Genomic DNA, 23,131 nt, shown 5'->3' with positions numbered 1-23,131 from the left:
TAATTCATGTTTTCATTACATCTCAGCTGGATTTTTGTAATTCCTTTTAAAGGCCGTAGAGTCTGTGTACGGGTAGCATCACTATCAAGGAGCTTAAACATGTATTTGATCGCCTCGTCTTCACACAAGACAGCAGCCAGGCACCGTTTTCACTTGCTCTCCATCCTTAAGGAGCTGCCAACAGAAGTCTCAGGGTCAAGGCACTAACTAATGGTAGTAAAAGGTTGTTTTCTGTAGGGAATACTTTCACATCAATACCGGAGACGAAGAAACTAAAACATCCAACGTGATGCAATCATTTGTAGGCAGAGGCTAAGCCTGACCGTGCCTGGTGCAGTGAGAGGAGAGATTTCTCTTTGTCTAGCCAAACCACACAACCATAACGCTATTATCATCACGTGAGATCACTTAGATTCTAATCCAAACTGAGCTATGCTTTGTACCAGTGGTGGGAATCAGTTGATGTCAATACAGGATTTCCAATGTCTGTCTTCCTGGGAAACACTTTCTCTCAAAATAGTAGAACTGGTATCAAATGTAGCTTTCAGCTAGGTCACTAGCTACTTGCCACAAAGCTAACGAGAGCCTCAAAAGCAAAGTATCCCAACAGCAACAGGTCTTATATTTGAAAGACAAAACCAAAAAGGCTCACTGGAAGAAGGTGACTCACTTTGCTTTTATGAGACTGGTGTAATTGATTTGTTACTGCAAGCACAGCAGCATTTTATAGAAGGGTTTGTGCTTGATCCTGACAAGGCAGTCCGAAACATGTCTTATGTGAGGAACTCAGTCCTGAGCTGAACTGAATGGAAAAGACTAAATACAAGTTTAAAGAAAGGATTTCAATTGCTTGGATTTGTGACTCTGAAATACATTCTAGTTATCTGCTTATAAGTAGGAAAATTGATGAAAAATTATTCAAATTTACGTCCTATCTCAAGAGCTGCCATTCACAGATACTTGCCATGGAGATTAAAACACAACTTAATTTCATATGTTGCTGAGCAACCCATCAAAATCTTAAAATACTCTGAAATTTTATAACGGTCTTGACAGTACATTCAAGGAGAACATGAATTACTGAAAAGAGCAATATTTGCCAAATAACATTAAAATTAATAAGCAGCATTTAAGGTGAATTAATAATCTTCTCTCTTATAAATTTAAAAGCAAGTGAATTCCATGTGAAACATTCCCTATATTTGTAAAGCATTAGTGCATATTCTCAGTAGGACATTTCTCAGAACCCAAATTAGTAAAATGCTTAATATACACCTACTTAACAATTTATTTCTATAGGACCATGTTCATCTTTACGTACTGACCTGGTTTTCTTATATAACAGATATTGGAAACATCTTTTTCATTACCGTTTTGGAGCAAAAGTTGAAAGTTGGGTGAACAGTACGAATTCAAAATGATTGGAGAGAAGACAAAAATCCCTTGGATGAGACTTAACAGTTTAAGAAGGAAAATTTCTTTTCTGTAAGCTGAACTCTAATCCCAACAGGAAAGACAAACAGTGCTATGTAGGCTGAATTCATACATTGCAAAACAAATGCTAGCTGGCATTAAAAAAATATGTAGAGGTGATAAAAATATATAGACTAAGAGCAATAAAGTACTGTCAAGAAGATGTATCTCCAATATGTACCTTATTTATTCTAAGTAACAAATATCTTTATTCCCAGAATTGTAATTGATGCCTTGTGACAAAACACTGTGCGCATCCTCTTCTGAAATCTCACCTCTTCATTCACTCTGCTGTTACTGCTGTGGACCCTGTTGTGTCCATCAAAGTCATTTTGAATGTAAACTGGTTTTATGGTTTTTACCTAATGCGGCCTAATTAAACGTAAACCAAGGATTCACTGTGAGACCTGGCTGATGCTACTTTACAGGAGGTATGGATAGGACTGGCTAAAAATTCCTATGAAAATCTCTTTTTCAGTGCTAAGCTGGGCCTTCTTTCCTTAAAATCTTCTCCTTTTTTTCTCTGTTTGGTTGCTTGTTTGTCTTTATTGCTGGAAAACCGAATATCTTAGCAAAGTTAATTCAATACATTATCTGGGAAACAGCTGTCGCGCTCATTTTGCCCCTGTTCCCTCCCCACTCTCACAATCAATGAGAGTGTGGACGCTCAGTTTGTCACCTTGAGTTCTGCCTTTCTCATGAGATCTCCCTGCCCCAGCCCACGGGAGCCCTCGCAGGCCACCACTCCGCGTGAATGTCGTACTCAAAGCAGAGCCCCCACGGAGTGAGACTTTTCCTCTCCATTTTAAATGGGGAGCAGACTGAAAAGTGTATTTGAGGAATAAAGAACATCTGTCTGGTGGCTTAAGAAGGGAACTGTACTAGTAGATAATTCATTCAAAAGAAATCAAACCTCCCATCTGTCCCCCTGTGGCGGCACTTCTGCATTTTACTCAGCCCCAGGACTTGGTTCGTGTGCCTGGTAAAAGGTCCTCCCCCATGCAGAAATCCCTGGGGAACAGAAATCTCCATGTATTTTCTTCTGAGTAAGTCCCCAACAGCTTGTGCTTGTTGGAGACAGTGGGAATTGGGAATAAAACACTGAGAGGTGTTAACTTGCATGATCTATCAAATCCAACATTGCACCTGCGGACGAGCGTGTTAGTAAACCCTGCCAAAGCGAGCGGTGTTCACTCGCAGCGTTGCTTACGGGTGTCGAGCTGTGGTTTAGTGAAGTCACTGTTTTCCAACGAGTTTAACTTCATCTAAACAAATGTGCATCGTTGTGCCTGTACCATTCAGCATCTTCCCTAGGTTGCTGAATAAATAAAATATATTTATTATTTACCAACTCTAGGTGAGTCCCTGAGATCTGAACTTCTCTAGGTTCTTGCAGGAGTACTGCCCAGGGAGGACAGAGTGAAAAAGGAAGATCAATGGCTCCAGGCCTGTAATTGCCATTAAATTTATGGATCTGAGCAGCTCATTACAGCTGTATTATAACTTTTAGCTTCTTTAAGCCTTCTTTATTCTGTCAAATGCTAGTCTTTTCCTGTAACTTAGATCTTGCTTCCTTTGTTATCTGCCTGTTTTACGGCTTTAGTGATGGCTAGCTCCGTTGGTTGGCTTGATTCTCTGCTAAATCTTTTACTTTTTATTACTTTTTGGCTTTATTTGCCTAGGACAATTTCAATCTCCTGAATACATACATTTCAATGCTATACATGACAGTTACTCTACCAACTTGATACATTTGATCCTGTAAGTATCTTTAATTTATCCTGCAGAAGCAGATATGCCACTTTTTTGGGATTATCATTTAAATCACTGCAATATTACAGTTATTCTTAAATTTTCTTGAGATAATGTTGGATGCTGAGAATAATTTCACTAACGACACAGGAACAAGTGCAAATGCCCCTGAAGCATTCATTAAGGACTGCTTAAGAGGTACACTGTGCTTATGAATCCTCATGGGCTACTTTAGAAATCCTTAGATGGATTTCTTAATTCTTATGAGATTTTGCACCAAACACAGGGCTTAAGTTGAAAATTGATTTTTTTTTTCTTTTTAGTAATTTAGCCACAGTCCCATCTTGCTGAAATAAATATCTAAGAAGTAGGAAATGTTTCTTGACAGAAAAACACCTCATCGAGTATAAAGCCTTCACGGGGTGCCAGGGATCTTCAGCTGCAACAAAAGTCCAATATTATTTAGTGATGGAAGAGTGAGTTACTGCTCAAGAAATAACAGCTTTCATCAAGAAATATTGTTCCTGCAAGTTTCTACCCTCCATGTGCCAGGTAATCAGGGAGCAGTGTCAGGTAACAGCACATTGAGGAGGGCAAGGCCGGATGATAGGTAATTACTATTGATTAGCTTGTAACTGACTCTTTGGAAGTCAGATGAGACACAGGGATGTGTGGGTAGAGCTGAAAAATTATTTTTCATTTGTTGAAAGAAAACAGTTACATGTTTTTCAGCAGTGTATGGTTACACGGGTGTCGCTGTAAGCAACTTACGCTATTCTCTCATGTTCCTAGGGTAATCATTGAGGGCAACCGCCCTTCAGCCTGACCATTGCTCCTTGTTTATCTCTACCAAAACCCAGTGGGCCTTGTATAGCCACCGAGCGCTCTGTGTAAGACTCTCCATGCGAGTATAACCCTTTTTATCTCCACCAATTATCTTCTCCTCTGTTGCAAAGACTACTTGTAGGAATCTAGCCCTGGCATTTGTTTTTCTGCTATCCTTTATAAGCGGTACAGGTTTTTCCACCAGCTCACGGAGCTTCACTTTATTGATTATTTTTGTACTCTGCTCCTCAGGATTGTCTGAATATTGCTAATCCCAAATAAAGAAGACGGGTCTGGGGGATCAAATTGCATTTCCTGGAGAGGGAACTCAGGCTCCGTGAGGAGGGACTGGAAGACGGTAGCTGTGGTAGATTGATTTTTGTCTACACATATAAATAAGCCTTCTGAGTAGTAGTTGCAGCAATTGGCAGAAGTGTTGAGCTTGCCACTTTAGCAAGGGAGAATCAGATGGATTTTACTCTGCTGTGGTGTTAATGTGATTAAAATCTACAGATGACAGTGTCCATTGATCCGGAGCCCTGCAGAGATGTCACTGTTTGGGTATGCTTAATGAGGTCCCTGGAGAGGGAAGGAAATAAGTTAAGCCTGGTTTTCTTCCCAGTTTTGTCAATAGAAAGGACAAAGAAATATTTTTGGGAGCCAGGTGAGTTGTGACTAGGAAAACTGCCGACAGGAGGGAAGGGCTGAAGGGAGTGGCTCCACGTCGAGGGATTTATTGCCGAGGAGAAAAAAAAAGACTGATGCAAGGAGCACAGTATCTGCCCTCACTTGAAAACCACAGAGCAAGCTGTCACTTTAGTATACCTCATTTCCCTCCCCAAAATTTATCACATGGGAAAGTAATAACCACCCAGGCATGTATGCATATGCTTATGGGTATATAAACCTGCACAAATGATATATTATTTCTTAGAGCCATGTAAAATATTTGCACAATTTTTAAATCACTCTGAGCTGGCCTGGCTTCAGGTTTTGGTCCCAACTGAAAACTCAGATGATTTGCATTGAAAAGCTTGCTAGAGAAACATCTGGATCAGATACAGTAGAAAGGTCTGAAAAGCAGGGATTGTGTGTTTGGTTCAGTGATGGGAGTTTGTTTTAGAGATGGAAGGGGAATTCTCTCAAATTTTGCTTTGGGATTTTGATAGGACTGAACCCAAACCTCAAAGTATGCGTGAACTTATGCAAAGAAAAGTCTTCTGCCAGAAAGAGTGATAAAAACTGCAAAGATCAGCACAACTTTTGATCACACACATGGTACTGAGACCTAGAGCACCCCATTATAAAGCACTTCCAGTACTGCTGACCACCAGGTTTTAGGGTAAGTGAGCGCCACACTGAGAAAAGCATATGTTATTCCTCATCCCCCCCTTTTCTTACCTTTTTCTTAACAATACTGTGGCTTGTGCTCCACCCTGAATGGGACTCCATCACCTTCAGGGAGGGCAAGGGAGGACTCTGTGGGTGAGTTGCAAGACCCATCTGTTCTCCTTCCCGTTCAGGAGATGGGCAGGGGGAGAGGCTGAGGAGCAGCTGGGCAGCAAGACAGTAGAAGGAAGGTTTTGCTGTTGGGGCTTGTTAAATTCTTGGTGTTCTCGTGCCCTTGCAGAGATGGTAACTATCTACAGACGTAAGTAAGTTTTGGAGGTACCCAATTCTGTTATTCAGAGCAGTGGATTATATAGAGAGAGTATGTAACGAGCATATATAATGGGAATGGTACTTAATGCAGCGTTGGTACGGTTCCTGCTCCATTCTCAACCATATCTTGAGTGTATTTCTGAGCTTTTGAGTCAGTTCTGGGATTTTCTGTCACCCTCTAAAGGAACCATATTTGAAACAAGATCCAGCAGAGAGATGCAAACCAGTGTCTTAAATGCCTTTTCAATGGCTTCCCAGAGCAGAGTAGCTGCTCAGAGCACGGTGCCACATTTTGAACTCTGTAGTGCCAAGGCTGGCTGGAAAGACTCCTGCCTTCCCCGGTCTTCATTTTCCCCGCTGTGACTGAGAGCAATGAAGTCATGTCGTTAAAAGAAGAGTGGAGGAGAGCCTATTTCAGCTGCATCATTCACCAGTCCAGTTAAACAGCATGGCCACGCAACCAGTCAAATCAGCGTAACTGGGCAGGCAGCGGGGAAGCGGAGGCAGCAGCCTGTGTCGCAAATGAGTGGTTTAGAGGCCGCTTAAAGAATCACCATCAAAGATACTAGCAGAAAGTGATTTTAATAGAAATTTATAAAGGTGCCACCTAACAGAATGAATGACTGCACCACCACAGCCTGCCTGCAGAGCGAGAGGTGGCGCAGCTCCAGTGCGGGAGGGCCCGCGGAGCTCACTGAGGGACGCACAGATGTGGGAGCTCGAAGCAGAGGAGCCACACAGAGTGCCCACCGCTGGTTACCGCATACACCTCCTCCAAGAACATGAATGTTTTCGAATAATGCGTTCCCTCAGCTGGAGAGGTAAAATTGCAAGTGGGAACAAAAGTGTTAGTCATTTCAAGCTTTCAGGGAGTTTGGGAAGCTAAAAACATTTCTTAGTCTAAATCATTTGTGAAAATGGTGCTCTTAATTACAATAGTTTAGTCATTATGAAGAATATAGATACCTTACGGCCTTTCAGACACATGGGCTGAAGAGGATGAGTTCTGTGTTCTTTTTAAAGAATGAGATTAACATAAGTGCTCTTAAACGACTGTTTTGTTAATTTTTGAAAATGTGCTTTTAAAGGTGTTCAGTTACCGTGGGACCAAGGCGCTTTTTTCATAAGTTTTTCTTGTTCCTGCCCATTGTAAGAGAATAAATAACGGTCCCAAATAATTTTATCAATAGGCTAGGCCTTGGAGGACACAGGCACAAGGGAGTTACTGTGCTTTCAATTATCTACTAGCAACTGAATTGTGGTAACTGAGCACGTCGTTGTCTAAACACAGTTACAAAGGGGTAAAATGTCCTTCTCTGATTATACAGTTTTACACTAAAATTTAGTTTCACACGAAAATTGCCATAGACAGAGTCAGCACATAAATAGTTACCATAGTCCATCAGCACCAGAGAAGACTCGGTAGCATGTTTTCGCATCTGTGCCCAAAGTTAGTTTTGTTAAAGGAAAATACGGGAAAATGATAGCCAGTGTGATTTTTTTTCCAGTGAAATGCAAACAATACAGAGCAGAAAGGAGTTCAGCTTAGGTGCACAGTAACATCATGATAGTCCTAAATCCCAAATATATAAAAACCAAGCATTGCAGTCCTCTGCAAGACTGACTTTGAAATAATGAGATTTTTTCATTTTACAGTGAGAGTTCAGGGTCCATGGTTGAGTCACTGATTATGTCTTCAGTGTTTTCCTTCATAGACTTGGGTAGATAGAAGCCTTTTAAAATAAAATTCCCACAGAATCAGTTGCTGCTGAATGGGATTAAAACCTGCATTTTTGTAGTTTTATCAACCGAGGGCATTAGTAAAGGAAAGCAGGAGTTTTTAAGAATATTGGCATTGAATTTTCTACCTCACTAGCATGGTTTTTGTGCCTGCCCATGTCACAAGGAGTTAGGCACCCCCCACCGTGGATTCTGATCCATACCTGATTTTCTTCTGGAGTTCACTGGTGCGAGTAAGGGGATCAGCAGGGAGCAGTAATACAAAACAACTGCAATAGTGAGAACAACTGCAAAAATTCCACAAGGGAGAAGAATCCAAATATTTTCTCCTATGGCAAGGTCAGCTGCTGGGGTCTGGTCCTACGAAAATTCAAGGGGTAGGACAGTGCAAGGGAGAGAGAGGCAGGGATGCTCTTAAAACTCACTCCGTAGGTTCAGATTCTCCGTGGCTTGTGTCCAACTGTGTCAGGCCAAATCGACCCTGGTATTTGCCTAATATGTCAAGGGAAAACAGAGGGAAAGCAAGAGTCTGACTGAGTCTGTGGAAGGCACGTCTTGCTCTTATCTGGTCTTCTGGCTAGGTCAGGAAGTTTTCGGCTGTTTCTGTTTCTAGGACAGCACAGCTTTCTAAACTTGCACTGTATCTCTCTGCTCATCACTCTGTATTTTTAGGTCTTGAAAGCATGCTGCCAAAATATTAGATGTGCAGACAATGAAAATGTGACATTAAGAGGTGTAACAGCAGCTTTTGTGTCTATAAACTATTTATCTTTAAAGATATAGATGTACCTTGGGTAACTAAGATGAAGGGTTTGGGACTTGAAAGTTTAGAAAGTAACTTTAAAAAGTGAAAAGAAAATCTATAGTAGGTCAAAGGACTCTCTGAAGAAAATTCCTCCTACTGGAGTGTGTTTACTGTTAATTCAATAATGCTGTTTTCACTGATACAGTGTGAGGTCAGACCTCTTTCTGCTTACATCAAACAGACCTCATGGGTAGGGCACTGAACCACAACTCATGATGTTGCACGTCATTTCTCATCCTGGCTCAGACACAGATTTTTGACAGGACACTTACTTAAATTTCAGTTTCCCTCACCTCTCTGTCTTTGAAATGGGTCTTATGCTTAGCCACCTTACGAGGCTGTCACAAGAGTAAAGGCCATTAAGGACTGTGAAATATTCACAAATACAGTGCTAAGGGCCCTGGAGATGCCAACACGGACAGAAGAAATCTGAAGGAAGTTAGGTCTAAACCTGAAGAGACCCCAGCTTACGAACAGCTTTGCACTTAGCAGTTCTTCACACAGGGACGTCTGACCTAAAGCAGTTGCTGGCCTGAATATTGTTGAGGCGTTGGTAGTTCTGGGACAGCCCAAGCTGGAGGTGGTAGGTCACTTGGCTGTTGGAAAGCAGACAAGACCAAAATTTTGGTACGGCCACAGGAAGGTCTGCTCTGTGGAGAGAATGGAGATGTCCTTTTCGTCACAAGTGGATTCCATGAGGAGACAGAGTCTTCCAGGGAAGTACCTGGATCAGTTCTGGGAGGTACAACAGGGGGGTGTTTTATAAGAACAGTCTTTCTGCAGGATCGGGTCTCCCTCTCTCCATAACTAACCTTGGCGTTGCTTGAAAGCATTTCAGAAATGTTGAAGGATGATGAAACAACAGCCTAATTACATTAATTTTCTTTGCCATTTCTTATAAAAGTAACAGTTGGGCTAAGTTTGTCAGCTGTAATTTGAACAAGCATCTCTCAGGATTTCAAGGTAACTCACTATTAAGAAGTCCTCTCTTTTAAATGCTTGTAAAATGCCTCATAATTGTTACATTTAGAGTTAAGAGAGACCAAATCCGTAGTCAGTACTATTCTTTTTGAAACTTTTTTATCACTTAGATGAATACTGTATCACCGTGTATCCTTCACTGGCCAACAGACTGATTAATTTAATTTGGAATATGTAACCCTCAGTTCCACAAATCTAGCAAAATATTTTTAATAACCAGGTGCAGACTTACAAAGCTGGTTCTTCTAGTCAGTTATTAATATATATGAATATTTCGTATAGGCTGTCCTTGTGTCACGTCGACCATTTAGGATGTTGGATGCCAGATCCTTTTCTAGGCTGCTTTTCTGTGAGATTAGAGGACATGTCATGTTGCACTGACTTAGCCACAGCTCTCATTAACTCCTTGAGATCAAAATAAGGGCCATTAATTCTATGTAGGTCACTGAACAACAGCCAAATGATATCTTTCAGTCATTGCCCACATTTCATTTGTACTTGATGATCAGTTTCTTAGTGTATGGTTTCTCACTGTACAGTAAAAATATCATGATTTTGCAATCAAAGATAAGCCTAAAGCAACCTTATAGTTTCTACACCTGTTTAAATATAAGAAGATCCAGGATTTTATGGAACTGTGTTTGAATACAATCAAGGCAAACTAAGACAGGAGTCACATCTGAGATAAATTTAGGTAGTCTGACCACCTTTTAGTGAAACTATATATTACAATTGTGATAGGCTTAATTAATTCCTCCTTTCTTTTGGAGAATTTATTCCATCTGGAAAATCCAACTTTTGTTTAATATTGCACCATCACGTATTGCACATTGCCCAGTGAAGGTAGTACTGCTCCTCCCTCCCCCCTGCAAAGCTGGCCAGATGTAGATGAATGTGCACATCATTGGAAAAAAGACACGAAAAGAGTTAAGAAGTGATTCGTTTAAAAAAAAAAGAAGGGGAGGAACAGCTGCAATGAAATCTGGCCAGTCCACAAACACCCAAGAGCAGCTTGGATGTCAGAAATCAGAGCAAAGCAATTGCGAATTCTGGTGGGTTGTGCTGCTCCTTTGCGGTGTTCCTGCACACGTCCGCCCCTGAGAGAGGGGGGCCCGCAGGACCCATGTTCGCTCTCTGTGATACCCTGTGAATATGTGCCCATGGACTCTCAAGTTTCAGGAAACCTAATTAGGCAGGAAATGTATTTCTCACTCGCCCTTTGCTTCCGTATGCTGGAAGGTTGGTGTGTGACGGCAGGTCTCTCCAGTCCCTTCCCCGCGGTGGAATGAATGCTCTCTCTGTCGGGCAGGCTCCTGGGGAGGCTACTCTCACGGTTATAATTCTTCTCCCAGCCTCAGTACAGTCTGGCACGTCTACCCACAAACAGATTTTGGAACAATAGGCTTTAAATAAGCACCCAGGCACCAGTAAAAGTCAGTAGGCTGTTGGTCCATAATTCTGGTCGGCACAAGCCAGACCCTAATATCCTTTCCTCATTTGACACCACCCAGATAACTGCTTTAACCTGGACATTCCCTTTCATTTTGGCTCAACTTTAAAAAGAAACTACCCTCACTATACCCATATCCTGGGAGAACTGGAAAAAATGCATTTTCCTTTTTTTTTACAGATTATGAGGGCAGACTCCCATAAACCTCCTGATTTAGCTACTAAAATTTTGTTTGACAGTCTTCTCTTTTTGACAGAAAGGTTAGCGATTTCCCAGAGTACTTTGCTCCTGCAGGACCTGAAGCCACTGCAAAATGTAAGCAGAGATTTTAGGTTGGGAGCAGGCCAACGGTTCATTAAATCTTCCATTTTTCCCACTGGTTTGATAGTATAATCACCGCAGCAATAGCAAAGCAGCAAGCACACCGTGATCTGACTACCTCACCTGTCTACACAGATAATAGTTTAGGTATTTCTTCTTATAATACAGCTGTATATATATAGTGCGCGGTCGCCATACAAATGCATGTTCCCAGAACTCGTGCCCTGTTCGCTAGGTAGGACCTATCCTCGTGTGCTTCCTCCCTGGGAAGGGCCATTTCCCAACGCTGATCTGCCAACTTTATCTGAAGTCACCTAGGAAAAAATAATTCTGTGGCAAGCTTGACAAAAACCCTTCCCTCTGCTGGTTTGCAAGGCAAGCGGCCCCTTCAACGCTTGCATCCTTGGAGGTGCCGCTCTGTCTTCTGAGTCAGCCAAAACTACTGTTCCTTCTCACATGGCCGAAGCGGGGTTTTGTGGGAGACAGATAGAAATCTCCTACAAACAGTTTCATTTCCGGCAATAAAATCCATCAGTTTCTTAAGAAAGCTGTCACCTAGCCCTGTCCCTGCTGTGTCATCCGCTTGGTGCATGTCATTGATGGACTGGTACTCTGGGACCACATTTCACGAGACTGCAGAAGGTAAGAGTGATTTGAAGGAACCTCGCCCTTACCAGGGGGAGAAGAAAAGCTCTATAAATACTTGCAAAGAACTTCAAAACAAACCTACTGGTTGTGGTGCAACATTGCTTTGTTACAAACTTATTTTTAGGAATTAATCAAAGAGCACAGTGAGCGAATGGCCGAAAGATGTGAGACGTTCCTTCACCTGGAGGTGCACCCACCTCGGTACACGCTGCTTGATAATACCAGGAGTTTCTGAGGCTCTTTGCTGGTTGGGGGTAACTGCCCTGTTGTGGAGTTCAGAGCTGTCTGATGAAGGTGGCTTCAGCTGCATTTCTTTTCAAGAAACTTAGTTCAGAGAGTTGTGTCTCTCACAGATGCTTTCTGTGTGCATTTTCCCAGCATCAGTTTGTATTTTACATGTTTTCTGTGGCTTGGCTAAGCACAGAAATACTCTGTCGCCCTTTTACAGTAACTGCTTTCTCTAGGCGTGCTCTCAGACTGCCCTGCCGCTCCGGCCTGTCGGGCCGAGGGGCCGCGGAGCATCCCGCGCTCCTGTGCCACGGCGTTAGCAGCACAACTTGTTCCTCTTTGCTGAGGACCACGGGTTTTAAATCATAAGGGAACAGAAAGGCCATTTTATTGTGTTAAGAGACCAGCTCTTCAGCAGCAGAAGGGAAACTTGATGTGACCACTGAAATACTCCTGCTGAACAGAATGGAAAGGTGAACGCGGTTTGGTTTGTCACGAAGGAAAGTGTAGGAAGCTCTGCGTTCTTCACCTGCTGACCTTTAAACATTTCTTTTGAATTCAGAGTGCTTCCTCTGTAAATATTTTGCATGCTAAAATGAAAAAAAAACAACAACCGAAGAACCAGCTTCCCTCTTTTCTCGCCGTTACGGTACAAGCAGGCTGCAGTCGGAGGGCTGTGACTGGGTGATCTCAGCTGCTCTCCCAGGACCACCATCTGTTCGATGTGGCTTTCACGGAGGAGGACCACAAGCTCTCTGCCACCTCCCTGTGCTCCTGGGGCACAGACTCACCTGCTGGGACTCCTGCGAGTCGCCATGTAAGCAGGTTGGGGCAGAATTAAGATTTCTTCTTTCCTCCAGCCAGACCCCAGGCTGGGAGCCGGACCCGTGGGAGCTCCCGCTGGGTGCCCCGCCAGCTCGCTGCCAGAGTAGCCCAACACACCCACGGCAGAGGATCGTCCGATACCTCAGAGGCTGGTTAAACCAGCTGGGTGCCTGTGGTTTGGACCATGTTGAACAGCCTGTGGGCCTGGGTAACGAAGGCTCTGCCTGAAGTCCCTACCAGCCCTTAATTTTGCACAGCACAGCTGGGTCTTGCTGTCTGCGAGCTCCCTGCTGCTCTCTTCTGGTGCTGTGTACGCAGGATGGCATGCTTTCGAAAATAAAGATACTCCACTTTTGTGTAGCTTTAGCTAACATATTTTACGTTCACCTTAGCCATAGTCAAGACTGTTATCCCCTTCAATGCCATCTTTACCTAGTTCTGCAGATACAATTTGCATGGTGTGTTTGGTTAGTTTAAGGGGTTTTTTAAGATGCAAACTGGAGCAGAGAATTTCAGCTCTGTGATTATTGCAGCACTAAAATCCTTTAGGAAATGTTGCTATATTCTGTGGTGAACTTTTAAATTTTTTTTTATGTGGTAGTCACATTCCCTGCTCGATTCTGCAGTGTTGATCCTGCACCAGGATCTCCAGAGGTGTCAGGTGCAGTGATGGGCCTGCATAGAAAGCAGTCCTAGCAAAAATGGGCAGTGTCCTCCTCACTGCGAGGAGGAGCTGAGCCTGCTGCAATGGCAGCTGGGGTTGAACTGAAGTCTTGAGCTACCTGCTGCCCTCTCAGGCTTTTGATAAACAAGTACTTCACTCCCTCCTGGTGAGTAGGGTGGAGGGAACAGAAAGCGGTAATAGACTTCGGCCACCAAAGCCTGCTTTGTCTTCCCATCAGCTAGCTCCCCAGCCCTCAGTTTCCCTCCTTCTTAATGCTGCGCCTAACCCATGCATGGGATGTGTTTTGAGGCCCTCGCTTGAAAATAAGTTTGTGAGGGAAAAGTATTAGGTTTTATTTTACTCATGGATACGTTTTGATCATATTATGGACAGTAAAATATCAACTGGCCTTTTGTTAATCTACCAGAGAAGTCACTGCCTGAAGGGAGGAGAATGTAGGACATTTTGAGTCTGAATAGATGAGAAAGCTGCGTTCGCCAGTACAGTTTGTTTCTGATCAGTCTCTCTAGTTGCAAAAGGCTGTAATTGTACAGTAATTCACTGCCACCTTATTTCTAAAATCCCTGCAGATGATTCCCACCAGACAGACTGCTTTGGTAAGCAGTTCATTTCAATACCTCACAAAAGCTACAGCAGAGAGCAGGGTGAGGACAAAATGCAGCAGAAGTGATTTACTGAGCAAGCAATGTCATCACTCTGCTGCACATCATGTATTTGCAAGATAGAAATTTGTTGGTTGATCCTACCGTATAGAACAAACAAGATTAAGTGGCAGAGGCACAAAAAGCAGTCCTGGCTCTCTGGGTCCAAGGCCCATTTGCAGGCATGCATTAGATCTTTTTCTGTCTCCGGTGGTGTGTGCTTGTTGGCAAGGTAGTGTTTTGGCATGCAGCACATCTCATAAACAGCTACCTGCTCATGGTGTCTGCTTAGGTAATTGAATCAGTTACTTCCAGTTTGCCATCCTCCTTATTTATAAAGCCTTCCCTTGTGAATTATGCAAAAATGTAACTTGTTTTTTAGTGATAAAAAATTCAGATTAGTCTGACTCACACTGTGTAGAGCAGTAGCTGGAGTCATTTCTTCTAGAGTCATGGAACTCTCACACCGTGCTGAGAAATTATAGAAAAGTAAGTATGCGAGTGTGAGAGAGTGTGTGTGTGTGTGGGTGGGTGTGTGTGTGTGCAGGCACTCCAAAGAGAGCTCTGCAGTAGTTGCTAAACAGAAAGACAGGAAGAATTACATCGTTATAATCTCAAGGACAGCAAAGTGAAACTCTGTAATCCCCACAGAGCAAATACTCTTTGGCTCTGTTATCAGTCCAGATTAAATCCCTGGGTGTCCATACTCAATCACTTACACTTAAGTCAACGTTTGCCTGTTGCTCGAACAAGCGCTTTTCTCATCTGAGTTTGTGTTCATGGCACAGAATTCTCTTTGGTTTTAAAACTTTAATAATAAATGATATTTTAGAAAAGCAATACAGCTTCTCTACAAGGAAAGGCATATTGCTTGCAGCTATTTGATTTCATAATTTAAAATTTCCTTTTTTCCCCCCATTTCAATGTCAGCACTGAGGTATTTGCTAATGGGAGAACCAGCATATCATTAGACATTCTGCCTGCTCTTCCTCCACCCAGTTTTGCCACCACCCAAAATATAGGAGCAAGCAGCAGCCTGCCCTGGCTAGCTTGAGGAGTTCACTGCCTCAGAAGGTGATCAGATCACATCTCTGTCAGGATCTCCTGTCTTCTTGGGAATGAGAAATGCAACTCCTGGGAAAAAAAAGGGCATGTGTTAAACGCCAGAGAGAAGATACAGAACAAGTTGCACCTCGTTTCAAAACTCCTCCTGCAGGTTTTGGCACTCTTTGCCGAGTTAAAAGGACCGATCCCCGAAAGACATGAGAGAAGCATGCTGAAAGAGCATTTCTGGGAGGGAACAACCCTACATGGAGAGGATGCACTATGGGCTGCATAGATGCTAAGAATACTGCACTCTCCCTTCTGCATGCAGGGGTGGATGAGCTGAGAGGCTGCAGCAGCTCTCTTACCTAAGCCTGGGAATATGTGCATTGCTTTGGGCAGTGCTAATGAGAAACCCAGACTCAGCCAAACTCCTTCAGTACACCTGTACCACAGGAGGATGGGTTTTTATTCGCACATAGCACAAGAAGACTCCTCTGGCAGTAGAGCCCATGAGCAAATACCACCATACAAAGAGCAAATAATAATAGTAGCTTCTTAAGTGCTCACCGCTGCCTGACTTTGCTGATGGCACAGTGAAACCTCAGGCATCAAAATATAATGGTGCGGGAGCCAGGATGTAACACTTCTCCCTGGGCATGACCTGGCTGTAGAGCCCCATCTGTGATGCCACTGACGGAGCCCGAAGAGCACCAGGCAGCGTGGTACTCAGCTCGGTTGCGGAGTGCATGCAGTGGACAGGGGAGAGCAAGCTGCATTGCTCCTTACCTGCAGGCAGGTTTGACTGGGTATTTCAATGCTGCAGATTTGGAAATCTAAATACTTTGTGCAAAAAAAAAATAAAAACTTAGGTCAACAGTTTCTGTGCTCAGCAGGCTTACTTGAACCATCTAGTCTGACCAAGTGCCATAAGAACTGCCATAGACCTCAACTTTTGAGGCTGCCTTGATTATTTTAAAACACATTTCCTAAAGAGTATTGACTTAACAAGTAAGGAGAAGTAACAGAGAATCTGTAACTTCAGATGAACTGTTCCTTATTTCACACAGTTTGCATAAATGGTAGCTTGCATTGCCCACATGTGTCTACACATCAATTTTAGGTGGCTTGGTTTGGTTGCTGCCGTGGGATAGTCACAAAAGACACCAAGGCAGAGCAGGAACCAGAGGATTCATGAGTAGGACAAGGTCACAAAGAAGTTAGAGGGGAGATAAGATGGAGCTGGGTCCATTTCCCCTGAGCACAGGGACATATGATGTAGACATAAAGTAAGATGTACTCAACCCCAAAGGAGATTGGGTCTTTCTTTGCTCCATTTTTCTGAAAGCTGCTTGTTTCACACAGTTTTCATCACAGCTTTTGAAGGGCCAATGAGCTACAATGGTAGACAATTGCCAAGCGTGTTCTTGCCGTAAAACAGTGAGGCAATTCCTTCTGCAGAGCTCCTCACTGCTGAGACTGCCTTTGTTCCTTACATCAGCTGGATGTCTTTTGTTATCTGAACCTATCCCCTCTGTAATTGCATTAATTAATACCATTGCAAATCTCTTGATGTTTCTCATTTACAGAACACTGTTACCTTGCATCTCACTTTGATGAGGTGAGGGTGAATCTGCTGTTTACGACTCGATTCAACTAGTCGATTCCTCTGTTAGCGATGACCTGTTAAGAGATGAAGTATGAAGTCAGCGTGTGCACCAAAACACCAGCCCTGACTGAGACCCCCCATCAAAATCTGTGTGCCCTACCTGGGTTTGTCTGTGCTCAGAGCTCCTGCGGGTGTAACAAACAGGGAGAGACAAGAGAAAACTGAGGAAAACAGAAGAGGGAATTGGTCCTGATTATGTTGATGACAGCTCTTTATCAACTCATTTCTTGTAGTCTCCCAGCCGTCGGCATCAAAACTCTGCATGTTGTTTTCAGCTGAAGTAGATGTCTCCCACTGCTCCTGAAAACTGAAGGAACATTCCTGTAGTAACGAAATAAAAAACATTGACATTACTATTCCAGACGTTCACCAGGGGATTCGGCTGCAGTCCAGTTTACAAATCTGAGTTCAGAATAACTTCCCAGGAGCCAGCAGAGTTGCTCCAACTTTAAGGCTGTCTCAAACTTATTATTTCAGCACATTTGTGGCCGTTTTCTCATCATGATTTGAAGCGATGGCATGTAGATTTCAAGTGTCCACTCAACTTTCTTAATTTTCTCTTTTTGTTTTAAAGTATATTCGGTGCTGTTCGAACTGGTGCTTATATGCTGTACATTTTGATGACCAAAGGCCTGAAGCAGTCAGTGTGTGACCAGAGTTTTTACATTGGACCTGTCAGCAAATTCTGGGCATATGCATTTGTGCTAAGCAAAGCACCTGAACTAGGTGAGTATCCTCTCTCCCTTTCTCTCACTTTGCATATTTAGCGCAGAAATGTCTGTGCAGGAAGCACAGGAAGGGTCTCAGTGCTGTCAAAATCTCGTTTTAGTCTTAGAAAAACTGAGTAAACAAAACCAACCCCAAACTCTGCCTGTTTTAGACTCTAGAGATTAAGTCCAGCTTGGCTGAAGTTAGAGCAATGTGCAGTTGAATAAGACTATTCCCAGCCCAGGAATAAACTGCAGTGATTATACACAACAGGGCAGTCAAGAGGTAAGAGCAATCTGGTCCATACCTCTTCCTTAGCTACTTGTAGGCAGATACGAGTAGCGTAATCGGCAGTCATTCACCCCGTGGGTACAGAAGTGAAGGGTGGGCTACAGCAGCTGTGTCAGCGAGAAGCTTTGAGTCAGGTTCTGCCTTCACTCTGCACCATTTGTCCTTAAATACACCTGGAGGCATACAGTTATGAACAGTAACGCGCTTCCTCCCTAAACATTGAAAGCTGTGGCTTTCTGCTTCCTCCAAATAGAAACCAATTTCCCATAATATCCCTAGCTTTTCCGTCCTGATTCTTATAAACTCCTGTCTCTCCAGCAATTTTTTCTGTAAGGATACTTACAATATACATCCCAAAGCCAACTTAATAGCCAGTCTGCATGTGTTCTCATCCCGTGGCTTATTAGTGTAAGAAGGGATTGCTTTAATGGGAAGGAGGAGGCAGCAGCCCTCCTGCTTTCATTTCGGAGGATGCCCTTACTAAACCTCAGAGGGCTGCAGCACTCACTGTGTTCAGGTGTACAGCAAAAAGAAGTCTTTACCTTTGAACAGAAAATTTGATTCAGCAAATTATAGGACAGCAATTCATCAGCATAAAAACTGGAAAGAGACAGACACCAGTTGCCTTGCTGTGTCAGAATCCCTTGGTTTCCTGCTGCTTAAATTACTGCAAAACCACGGAAATTTAGTTGTTAAAACCAGAAAACGTCAGCTAGAACTGCACAGCAACAATAAATTGAACATATGATTACTTATTAAAATGTGAGTCAACATCTTGCAGCTAATGAAGTAAACAGGAGCAGACAGTGCAGTTTTGGTTCCACCCATCATTAATATTCATGATTTGGATTTCCTGGGATACATATACATAGAAATAAGTCCCCAGATTCAAATCTTGGGGATCTTTTTGGAAACACTGTGTCTATAACAATAGAAAACAAGTAGCATACATATATACATATATCTAATGGAGATGCTCAGTGCAATCACGAGAAGCAGAAGCAAGAAAAAAACAGGAAAGAGGAATAATAATACTTTTTTGCAGAGTAGCTCAAAAGGCTCTACTGAGGTTAACTAGGTTCAGTTTGCAGGTCAGCATTTGAATCGGAGGACACTGTGCTGCTTCCTCTTCAGGTTTTCTGCTCTCTGTCGAGCTGCATTTCGCTTCTAGTCAACTACGTAATGGACAGTCTCACAGTCAGAGATGATACACGTACATCCACCTACCTCACCTCAGACTTTGATGGATTATGTTTGCAGCAAAAGGGTACCAAGTAAACCTATGCAGTTTTCAAACAGGGGTTATCCACACAGGAAAATGTACATACATTGGTTTCCAAAGATTGCATAGAGATTAGGAGCCAAGCTGGCTCTCAGATCAGACAGGCTCTCAGATCTAGAGCTGAGGTGTTTTTTCATGCTCCAAAATAGTGTATACTCCAGCAACAGCAAAGGGAAGAGAGCACTGCAGTAATTACGGAATTGTTCAATATGTTTCTCATTTCCTCCCCTCCTTTTTTTTTTCTTTTTTTTTTTTTCTTTTTTGCTTTGTTACAGGTGATACAATATTCATTATTCTTAGGAAACAGAAGCTCATCTTCTTACACTGGTACCATCACATTACTGTGTTACTTTATTCTTGGTATTCCTACAAGGACATGGTGGCTGGCGGTGGCTGGTTCATGACCATGAACTATGGAGTGCACGCCGTTATGTACTCTTACTATGCCTTGCGGGCTGCTGGCTTCAGAGTCTCACGCAAGTTTGCCATGTTCATCACCTTGTCGCAGATCACTCAGATGTTGATCGGTTGCGTGATCAATTACCTGGTCTTCTCCTGGATGCAGCATGGCCAGTGCCATTCCCACGTGCAGAACATCATCTGGTCCTCTCTCATGTACCTCAGCTACTTTGTGCTCTTCTGCCATTTTTTCTTTGAGGCCTATATCGGCAAAACCAGAAAAGAAAGGAAGGTTGACTAGTGGTAGAAACGAGACAGAAGCCATAGCTCAGGGTCATCAAGAAAAACAAAATTATAAGAAAAGAAAATGGCACAAGGAAACACATACATGTATGGTGCAGCTAAAACTTGGCAGCTTAGGGAAAGTTAGCTTGGTTTAACCCAGTAAGTTTATGATCCTATCATGGTGAGGACTCACTGAATTCTACTCTATCTCAAAGGACTGCTCATGAAAGACAACTTCCTTCTTGTACCTGTCTGCTCTAGAAAAGAAAGGAGAAAAGAAAGAAGAGAAAAAAGAAAAGAAAAAAGAAAAAAGAGAAGAAAAGAGAAGAAAAGGAAAGAGAATAGGAATAATGTCGAGGGGAAAAAATGTACATTAAATAAGCAGTGTGTTTCCCCAGTGGAGGAAGAGACTTTTATTTAAAAAAAAAAAGTTTCTAAATCCTTTCTAATAATTTTTCAGTGTTAAACTTGAACAAAACAAAGCAGAGAGGTGACAAAAAAAATCTGTCTATGATAACAGTAAGATTGCAAAATTAAAATCTTTTCCGTAGAAGGTTGATACCTTTAGCCAAAATGAAACCCAAAAGGATGTTTCCTGCCTGGAAAGTGGCTGAACTCCACACTGTGGTCATGAATGGAAAAGAGAAGAGATTGATTTCTCCGCTATGTACTCTGCTGGGGGAGCAGGTCTGGAGGCAGAGTCGCCTCCTGCAGAAGGCGGAAAGGAGCAGTACTTTTACAAGAGTTTAATGGGAAAAGATGCACTGTTGCAATACATATCTCAGAGAGTGCATTTTCCAAGTGCATTTTTCAGTTAAAGGCAAGAAATTTCTGCAGCAGGATAAGTCATAGAGGGTTAAATCAATCAATATTTGCTAAATTACCAGGGGCTAATAGCAGAGGGATGTTCAGGAAGGAGAGGGAGACAACTCCCCTCACGTGATTTTTAGGAATTAGCCGTTAATCTCAATTTAACCACAGCGACACTGAATTAAATCGGGGAAATCGGAAGAAATCCTAGTTAGCGAGAAGAGAGTGATATATCTGCCCACTGTTTTCAGAACAGAGCCCTGTGGTACAATACAGATTCTGTATTTTTGTGGGCACAAGGATACCTGCCGGGGTGGGATAGGTGGCAGGACTGCGCGACATTGGGTAACACTGTGCTTCTGCATCTGCCTTCTGGGCAGTGCAAAGATGTTCAAAGTGCCCTCCTCTGGTCATGTGGAGATACTACTACAAAACATACTCGGAATAGGTTTTTCTTGAGATTTGTATAGAAAAAATTAGTCTAAACGGAATAATTTTGCTGCAACAGCTTAACTCTAAAGTCCAGAGAGAATTATCCTTCATTAAATATCTCTCTCTCTCTGCAGAATCTGTACTGTAACATCAGACTGACCACTTAAGAAGATACTCTTTCTTCTCTGAAGTCAGCTGCAGATATAAGGAGAAATGTATTTCACTCTGAACCTTAGAGAGTTAGTTGAGAACAGCCATATTCTTTCAAAGACAATAGATTGCATTATCTGTGATATTCCAGTCCTTACAAAGCCAAATAAAATGTGTAAAAGTTCCTAGTATTTCAAAGACGCAAGTATGTAAACTTGATGTTAAATGTGTTAATGTAGTATTCTAAATTGTATCAGTTAGGTAGTTTAACTAAACAATTAGAAGAACTAGATCAACAAAATAGGGACTGCTGTTCTGCATAGGATATACACACACCTATAACTACACCCATATACACATTCTGTGAATTGTCAACAAGAAAAAAAAGCCCAGTGGCAGAGAATCACATTTCCTGGCTAATGCAAAAGATTGTCATTATCTTTCTTGCTTTAATTTGAGATTGTACAGTACAAAGGGTTTTTTTTTTTAATTATGATTTTTAGCTTTAATTGTGCTGTCATTCATGAAACAGAGCTGCTTTAGTATCCTGTTAAGAGATGACAAGGGCTTTCGGTGTCTCATTATATACAAAAGAAAAACAAATAAAGTTACATTCCATGTTATGTGAATGGTCTTACAAATCAAAAAGCCTTTGCAGGGTAAAATCATAATTATAACAAGCAGAAAATGAGTTTACATTTGTGTTATTTAAGTTATTGATGTGCTGACGTTATTTTATGGTACACAACAAATAGCAAAATGTGATATGCAGTAATGAAGCTATGATATTCATTAATAGGACTATTGTATACGTGGAAATATTAGACAAAACCAATTAAATGTGTAAATTTTGTTATACAGCTTGGGAGTAGATAATTATAATGCTGAATAAGCCTTTTTCCTCATGCTTAATTTTGCCCTGGCTAAGAAGCAGGTTAAGAAGACCGGTTAAGAGTGGAAAAGGCAAAATTAAAGTCGACTGCAATTACGATGAGAAGCGTTGGTAGAAGCCCACCATCGTGCCATTTAGACCCTCAGTCCTGTGTGTCTTAGGTCTCTCAAATAAAGCAAAAGGGGGTGGAAGTGGTCCGGCATCTGGAGCTGAAGCTGGAGCAGAAATCTTGGACCCTGTGAAGTCAGTGGAGGCTTTGCTCTGCTTTGAACAGAGCTGGTGTGTCCGACTGCCTTTTATCTGAGCAGAGGGGAAGGAACCACACACTCCTGCTAATTTGAGGCTTATGGCTAATGACTTAAAAGCCCATAAACTTTATCAATCAGAGGCGACACCACTGGCAAGGCAAGGACTCGCAGACTAAGTTTAACACAGGCAGAAAACAGGGTGGGTTGCAAACAACCTACCGTGTTTCATACGCTGTTTTCCTTAATTGCATAAGAGAAAAAAACCACACCTGTGCGTGCTGGATGGCGATGCCGGCAATGCCGACACTGACTTCAGCGGAGCAAGAATTTCACCCGCTCTTACCCCATCCTCCCAAAGCCCTGGCGGGTACCTCTGCACCGTGCCCAGCGCCCGCTCCCCGACGTGCCCACCGCCCCACCAGCCGGGGCCGGGCGGGCGAGGGCCACCTTCCCCACTGCCTGGGAAGCAGCGCCAGTGCAGAAACAGCCCAAGCGACCTCCTCAAAACACAGTGCAGGTGTACCCCTGGCATGCAGGGGATCTCGGCGCTGAATTCAGCGGGCGTCCTGGCGGGTGACTAGGCTGGAGGCAAGCATAGGTGTAGGGAAGGGGCAGCAAGATCAGGCACGTAAGGGACAGTGGTAAATTAGGGTACATTTATTGTCACGCTGGAAATTGGCTGTCACACTGCCATTTGCTTCAGGAGATGACGCATCAGACATGCATTTACACAAGTCCTATGGCCCTAATATACGATTCGGCTTTTCCGCTGAGGTTTTCCCACTGGAGTCAAATGTGGTAACTGGCATTAAAGAAATTGAGGGTAAGACCAAAACCAACTTACACTGTTTTTCTTACTTTTTTTTTCTTCCTAAAACATGCACG

The 23,131-nt window shown here is 42.8% G+C and overlaps 1 protein-coding gene across 1 annotated transcript in view; it reads left to right on the top strand.

The window, feature by feature from the left end:
- The window catches only part of ELOVL6 (ELOVL fatty acid elongase 6), a 79,107-nt gene extending 57,141 nt beyond the window's left edge, over positions 1-21,966 (top strand). The window contains exons 3-4 of the mRNA XM_075149760.1: positions 17,324-17,475; positions 19,306-21,966. Coding sequence (XP_075005861.1) covers positions 17,324-17,475; positions 19,306-19,730 — 577 coding nt within the window. The 3' untranslated portion in view covers positions 19,731-21,966. The remainder of the gene's footprint in view (positions 1-17,323; positions 17,476-19,305) is intronic.
- The last annotated feature ends 1,165 nt before the right edge of the window (positions 21,967-23,131 follow it).

This window comes from Calonectris borealis, chromosome 4, assembly GCF_964195595.1.
Source record: "Calonectris borealis chromosome 4, bCalBor7.hap1.2, whole genome shotgun sequence".
Classification (NCBI taxonomy): Eukaryota; Metazoa; Chordata; class Aves; order Procellariiformes; family Procellariidae; genus Calonectris; species Calonectris borealis.
This window is presented reverse-complemented; position numbering and strand designations above follow the sequence as displayed.